Raw genomic sequence first — 7,318 nt, forward strand, 5'->3', positions numbered from 1 at the left:
TTCGCCACTGCTGCCACAGGATAAAGAAATCTAAAAGAGGAAGTAGCTGGAAGCGGTGGAGTGTTAAATGCCGATTTTTTTTTTCGGTTTGATGGAACAGGATTCTCTGAATCTTTCTCCTGGTTGTGGGCTAAGGGGAAAAAAAAACAAGAAAACGCTAGGATTGTGCCACGTATACGATCGGAGCACGTGGGGAGCAGGCAAGCCCGTCGCTGCCTCCCGTCTCTTGCGAGACATCGACGGAAACGTGGGCAATTACGATGAGTTTGAGGAATTTGGACCCAATGCAGATGCTTTTCCTTTTCATGTTTTTGGTCGATCTGAAGATATTTGTTCGTTCAAGCATGGTGGTAGTCGATCCGGTATATAAAGGAGGGTGCTGGAGTATAAAAAACTAAGCCTGAAACCGCAATTCAGCCAGAGCCCCAGTGATATCGATAGTACAGTACTGATCAAAGAACAGCATTATGCAAATAGTATCAAATATGGGTTCCGCCGGCAAGTGCGCGCCAAGCCTTGCACCAACACATATAGGACTTGGCATGATGGGGAAGATCGCTGTGAGCCCATCCAGCGTTAGGCCTAGGCCTCGGGCCATGGCTTCCCACGACGCTATTGCTCCTGAGAAGACGACCAACTATGAGCCCTCAGTCTGGGGGGATTTCTTTATCAACTATAGACCACAACCGCTCCAGGTATGGATGTGTATATATAAACATATATATATAGTTGTTATATATTAGTGCAACAGTTATACGTATATGCTAATTATATATTGTCTATGCATGCATGTACATGCAAATATTTTTATGCATATGTTCTGTTAATTAGTACTGGATCAATAGGAAACTTCATTAGTCAATACCGCAGCTCATGCATGTCTGACTCGAGATTTTAATTTTAATAATATCAATATCGGCCCATATGTGGATAGCGCCATATCGAGGCCATTTAGTGGAGTCCTAAGTTTGCCGCCATTATTTTATGGCAAATTTTGCTACATGACACTGCTATTTTGTGGTTTTAGCCTACACTGTCCAAACTCACTTTTGGGGAAAACACTCCATAAACGTGGTAATTTGCCAGTGGACACCACGTCGATTAAAATAATAATTTTTGGTTGAAGAGAAAAGATATCACGTGAAATGTCAAAAATGCCCTTGGGCCCACATGCCAGCTCCTCCATCTCTATTCCACCACGAGCGCCGTTGTTCGCAGAGTGGAGCGCCGACAGCGCTGGGAGTCGTGCGGCAACGGCAGTGGCGGAGTGTAGCACTGGGAGCGCTGGGAGTCGTGCAGCAACGGCTGTCCCGGTTGCGGCAGCGACGCCGACGATAACCACGACGACGCGCGGCGATGGCGGCTGCGGCAATTGCAGCGCGGCGGTGACTACGCCTTCGCCGCGTGGGGCGCCGGTGGCGGAGGGTGGGGACGACAACCAGAAGGCGGTGGCGGAGGGTGAGGACGACAACGAGGAGGCCATGGCAGACGGCCCCAAGATCAAGATCCTGGCGCGCGGTGGCGGCAGTGGTGGCGGCGGCGGTGGCAGTGGTGGCGGTGGCGGTGGCGCTTAGTGGTGGCGGCAGTTGCGGCAGCTTTGACGGTGCCGGTGGCGAGGCGGTGGCGCTGCGTGCAGGTCATGGTCGCCGTTGGCCATGGCGGCTGCGTCGGCATGGTGACGGCGAATGCAGTGGCGACGACGATGACGACGGCACGAAGACGGACGGTGGTGGCGGCCGGCCGGAGGAGATCGAGAGAGATTGGATAGGGAGGAGAGGTCACGATGGGGATCGGCTGGAGATGGAAGAGATGGCATGTGGGCCCAAGGGTATTTTTGACATTTCACACGATTTCTCTCCCCACTTCAACCAAAAATTATTATTTTAATCGACGTGGTGTCCACTTGCAAATTACTACATTTATGGAGTGGTTTCCCCCAAAAGTGAGTTTGGGCAGTGTCTTAGGGCTAAACCACACAATAGCAGTGTTCTGTAGCAAAATTTGCCTTATTTTATACTGCTTATGTGCATGCGCACTATACTTTTGCTGGTTTTATCAATCCAAACCATGAATGCTGCAGAGATCAGAGGAATGGATGAGGCAGAGAGCCAAGAGGCTCAAGATGAATGTCCGCACACTATTCTGGACTTCCAATGATGTGGTTGTAAGGATGAACTTAGTGGATGCAGTCCAACGTCTAGGAATTGGTCACCTCTTCAAAGATGAGATAAGGCGCACACTAAATGATATACACCAAAGTGAATTTACTAGCTCTAGCCTCCATGAGGTTGCTCTTCGGTTTCGCTTGCTTAGGGAGCACGGCTTATGGGTATCTCCAGGTATCTATTGTTCTATAGAGTGGACTTAAACTAATGTTGATATAGCTTATTACTTTTTATGCTCATTATCCATTTGGTAATGAAATTTGAATTGCATTTAATAATTGTTGGTCGGAAAATTCTATACAGCTTTAGAGACAAACTTTATTTTTTAACTATACATTAATAGTGATAACACATGTAGAATCTTTAAGTTTCTCCACGTTTGATTTTTCTATTGTCAACGAAAAAATCATAATAGGTTAAAGCTAAGGCTGTGTTTAGATCCAAAGTTTGGATCCAAACTTCAGTACTTTTCCATCACATCAACCTGTCATACACACACAACTTTTCAGTCACATCATCTCTAATTTCAACCAAAATCCAAACTTTGCGCTGGACTAAACACAGCCTAAGAAAGAAATTTTGGTTCTTCTCTGTACAAGAGAAGGCTAGTCACAGACACATCTCAAACTAATTAGTTACAAATTAAATATTTTGTCTTGCAGTTACATTCAACAAATTCAAAGGTGACGATGGGAGGTTCATGAATGGAATAGCTGATGAACCAAGGGGTTTATTAAGTTTATACAATGCAGCTTACCTCCTTGTTCATGATGAGCCAGAACTCGAAGAGGCAATCTCTTTTTCTAGGTACCATCTAAAATCAATGATGCAGGGCAATAACCTCAAACACCCTTTATCTGACCAAGTCAAGCGTGCCCTTAACACACCATTACCAAGGACATCCAAAAGAACAGAGACATTGCATTATCTTTCGGAGTATGGACAAGAGGAAGGGCATATGTCAATTCTTTTGGATCTTGCAAAGGTGGAATTTAACCTTCTGCAGGGGGTCCACTTGAAGGAGCTCAAAGCTATTTCTGAGTACGTGTGCCTCTTTGATATATACCAAACTAACAACAAAAGTACTACAACAGTATATATTCATATCAATCTTAATACAGCTTCATACACTCATACATATATATGTAAATGATGTACTAAACAAACATGTCTGATAAATGTACAATATCCGGAAGAGCTCTTTGCAATATTAATTAGTACCAGTAATAATCTTAAATATACTATCTAAGCATGCACCTAAAATGCTTTTATTTTAGGTGGTGGAGAGACCTTAATGAACATGTGGAGCTAAGTTATCTTAGGGATCGTGTGGTGGAGAGCTATACATGTTCACACATGTTGTTCTATGAAGAAGGCTTAGCATTCACACGGATAACTTTTACCAAGATAATTGTACTAATTATTATGATGGATGATACATATGATTCCCATGCTACCATCCAGGAATGCAGGAAGCTAAATGAAGCCATACAAAGGTTTTGTCTTTGTCTTAGTGTATGCTGACATAAACTAATTTATATATACTTGCCTGACTAATTCCGATGTAAAGTTAACAATTTGCCTGCCTTGCAGATGGAATGAGAGTGCCGTCTCTGTCCTACCAGAGTACCTAAAAAATTTTTACCATAAATTGTTGAATAATTTTAAGGAGTTTGAGAATCAAGTGGTGGTTAGTGAGAAGTACCGGGTTGCTCATGCTAAAAAAGAGGTACAACAGCGATATAACTATGTTGGGACTGATTCCTTATTTGTTTATTTGATTTTCAGCCAACTTAGGTTTTCAAATTTGACTATTATGTTTCATAAATTTCCATCAATATGTGATGATAAAATTGTCATGACTTTCACAGCAACAAATATGATGGCATAATTTTCATACTAGACTTTTTTTTCAGTAATGATCAACATTAGTTGACAACATGAATTCTATGAAGTCAAGTAAAAAAATAGAGGTGGAAAGCATCAGTGGTGTTGTGGTGAAGTTTTGGTTGCATCATTCCACCCACCAGATTGATGGCTCAACTCTTCATACCAATGAATATTATGCAAAAGCGGGTGCTCTTTTCAAAAGAATTTTATGATGCTAGGGAGTGGTCACTGGTCTCGGTCTCTTTGAGTGCATGTTGGGTTGAATATTTGCGGGTGTGTGAGTGTGGTTTGGAAAATCAAAGCAACAATATTACCATGTTTTGTTAACCTTTTGTTATGAATTTCTTTTTCTTGGGCACAGTTTCAAATACTGTCCCATTATTTTCTCCAGGAAGCTGAATGGTCACATAATAATTACAAGCCAAGTTTTGAAGAGCAGTTGGCTTTATCTACAAAGACTTCAACGGTGCAACTATTATGTGTGTCTACTACGGTCGGCCGGGGTGATGCAATAACAAATGAAGCATTCATGTGGGCAGCTAGCAGTACTACCGTGACATCATGTGCAAAGATAATGCGTTTCATGAATGACATTGCTTCATTTGAGGTACAATTTAATTAATTAAACTTGTTCTTATTAAATGTAATTTTTCAATGCCCAGAACAACATTGTTCCTGAGTGGCCACAGTATTTGTTCAAGCTCATCATTATAGAGAAACGGTAAATTTTCACACAAGTAAAAGAAAAACATGGTGCTCAACATATGACTATATGCTACTATCCATGATTCCCTTAACAACTACTCTATAACAATGTACTTTATAACTTTTTACATTGTTAAATTATGGGTGGAAGGTGAGAAATTATAATTTATCTTTGACATTCATACAGCGTGGGAAGAACAAAGGGGAAATTGCGAGCACCGTTGAGTGCTACATGAATGAGCACAACATCATAAGTGAGGTGGCCTTTGCCAAACTCGATTCACTGGTAGAAGATGAATGGAGAACCATCAACCAAGCCCGTTGTGAACATCATCAGCTACTCCCGGTAGTGCAACGAGTTGTGAACTTGGCTATTTGTATAATGTTCTTTTATGACAAGAGAAAGGATGCGTACACATTCTCCACACATCTACAAGAGATTGTTAGGAATCTTTTCATCAATCCCATTACCATGTAGTTCCCCTTTTAGACTGTATTGTCAAATATTATCTATTTTTTTTTCTTTTTACTTTTGGAGGGATAGATGAAACAAAATCTATATTGTATGATTTTTTCAAATTAACTTGCCTCCCACTAATTAATTATATTTCTTCCATGCCATGTCACCCTTCTTATTTGTAGCATTCCGTTGATTGATCAATTACGCAAATTGTGTTTTTTTCTCTCATCTTATATCATCCCAATTATTTTAGCCTTTATATGATTGATATGTGATTCATTGCCTCTCACTACAAGAATTTTGGGCTTCTGTGACGATAACAGCATGTTTCCTGTCACTACCCGCCTGCTGTGACGAAATGGCTGTCATCACAGAAGGTGGGTCACTAACCAGCTTCTGTGACCACCAGAGGACATCGTCATTGAAATAGTGATGATAGTTCTCCTGTCACTGATGAATGACGAGACAAATTCGTCATAACAAATTGAACCAACTAACGCCACGTGTATGATGACATGTGATGTTGCAGATGACAAGGCGAGTGATGTGGTAGATGACGTGGCAATTCACATTCGGCCCATATAGCATGGGCTTTTTTATTTTCAATTACAATTGGCCCAAATATTTTTTGACCTAGCTACAAATTTGCTTTTACATTTTTTTCATTATAGTCCAAAGTACAATTCAAGCCCATATTATGGGCCAGCCCAATTAAAAAAGCAATCACAGAATATAAACCACAACCATTTGCATAATCATATTATAATCACATTCCAGCCATAATTAATTTTCCAGCCCATACAAAAGCAAGTTCCAGAATACAGTTTCCAACATGTTCCATACAAAAGCACGAAACATGAATACAAAATATTCCATCCACCATCCAACTACACAAGTCCCAGCCGACTATGAAGTTCCTACAGGTAGTGTCAAGTTCCTGCACCAAAAAAATTCCACCTAGCAGCCACTACTAAGTTTTGGCGTGCATCTTGCCAGCAGCCAGGAAAAAAATTCCACCAAGCAGCCACTGCACTTTCGGCCTGCATCCTACCAGCAGCCAACAACTAGTGCCAAAAAATCCTGTGTTCTAGCAACCAACGCAAAAAAAACTCCAGCCACCAAAAGTGCCAACCCGCAAGCAACCAGCAGCTAGCACCAAGTTCTAGCAGCCACATACACCATACAATAGCAGCCACATACACCACCAAGTTCTGAAGTACCAAAAGCGATCACAGCCTCGAAGTTCAACTACACTAACACGAGCCATCAAATTCCAAGCTCAGCCACCTCATTCCTGCCATCAAAAGGTGCATGTTTTCAGTTGATGGTGAATAAAAAGTCCATTTTGTTTGGACTTGGAGGCAAACAAATGAACAAATAGTGTTTAGAGTAATAATCCAGCAGGTAAATTGAGTAATAACAATATATTGATATGGCTCTTTTCCGTAAAGTCCAAACAAATGGCTCTTTTCTAGTCACAACTAAATCCAAACAAATGGCTCTTTTGCAGCTAATAATCCAGAAAAAAATAGAGTATCTAGATCGATCAATCAAATGGCTCTTTTCCAGTCACAACTAAACAATATCTAGTTTCATAGTAACAACAACTATAAACAATCCAGCAAGTAAATTGAAATAGGCAGAGTAATAGGCAATTTTGATACACACCATGAACAAAAAATTCAGCCACCAATGAAACAGTACAATAGGCTTGATATGGATGCAAAAGCACAAGAGACAAGTTAAAGCTGTGCACCTGAGCATACAACTAGCTTAGGGAGGACTGATCAGACCCTGTCCAAATGCTATCATTTGTCGAAGGAGGCCCTGATGATGAAGTGAGGGTTTCCCGGGCATGCATATCCTCCTAGCAATGAAAGCAAGGTTTCAGTTTTGCATTATTATATAAATAAAGGTTCATTGCATAAGGTACTTAATAAAAGAAGGAAAGAAGATGTAATAGTTCAGTACTTACTATAGCTTTCTTTACAGGTTCACTAAAACCTTTAGTTTGCTGCAATGCAACTCATTGAAGAGATCAATTACAGTGGGCTCACTGTCAATTGCAGTGCCCATGCTCTTCCCCCTTGGCTCCACT

The 7,318-nt window shown here is 41.2% G+C and overlaps 1 protein-coding gene and 1 long non-coding RNA gene across 3 annotated transcripts; one reads left to right on the forward strand and one right to left on the reverse strand.

Moving 5' to 3' along the window:
* The first annotated feature begins 396 nt into the window (after positions 1–396).
* Positions 397–5,381, forward strand: LOC4335529 (alpha-copaene synthase). Of its 2 annotated transcripts, none has more exons than XM_015778784.3 (7): positions 397–695; positions 2,081–2,339; positions 2,828–3,206; positions 3,443–3,661; positions 3,759–3,894; positions 4,417–4,662; positions 4,948–5,381. In XM_015778784.3, the coding sequence occupies exons 1-7, from the start codon at positions 468–470 to the stop codon at positions 5,236–5,238; spliced, it is 1,758 nt and encodes a 585-aa protein (XP_015634270.1). In that variant the 5' UTR covers positions 397–467; the 3' UTR covers positions 5,239–5,381. The 2 variants fall into 2 exon arrangements, with proteins under 2 accessions (XP_015634270.1, XP_015634271.1); XM_015778785.3 differs by having other exon boundaries at positions 4,447–4,662.
* A 572-nt stretch (positions 5,382–5,953) lies between these two features.
* Positions 5,954–7,090, reverse strand: LOC107278525 (uncharacterized). The gene is made up of 2 exons (XR_003241938.2): positions 6,977–7,090; positions 5,954–6,514 (listed from the first exon to the last, which is right to left on the reverse strand). It is a non-coding gene; the product is annotated as an uncharacterized lncRNA (long non-coding RNA).
* Between the last annotated feature and the right edge of the window lie 228 nt (positions 7,091–7,318).

The sequence above is a fragment of the Oryza sativa genome, chromosome 4 (genome assembly GCF_034140825.1).
Source record: "Oryza sativa Japonica Group chromosome 4, ASM3414082v1".
NCBI lineage: Eukaryota > Viridiplantae > Streptophyta > Magnoliopsida > Poales > Poaceae > Oryza > Oryza sativa.

What these genes read in the sequence shown, in the direction of transcription:
- LOC4335529 (XM_015778784.3), top strand. Translation starts at nt 468, where the DNA reads ATGCAAATAGTATCAAATATGGGTTCCGCCGGCAAGTGCGCGCCAAGC. An exon ending in CTAAATGAAGCCATACAAAG is followed by an intron (nt 3,662 to 3,758) that starts GTTTTGTCTTTG and finishes CCTGCCTTGCAG; the next exon opens with ATGGAATGAGAGTGCCGTCT. An exon ending in ATGACATTGCTTCATTTGAG is followed by an intron (nt 4,663 to 4,947) that starts GTACAATTTAAT and finishes ACATTCATACAG; the next exon opens with CGTGGGAAGAACAAAGGGGA.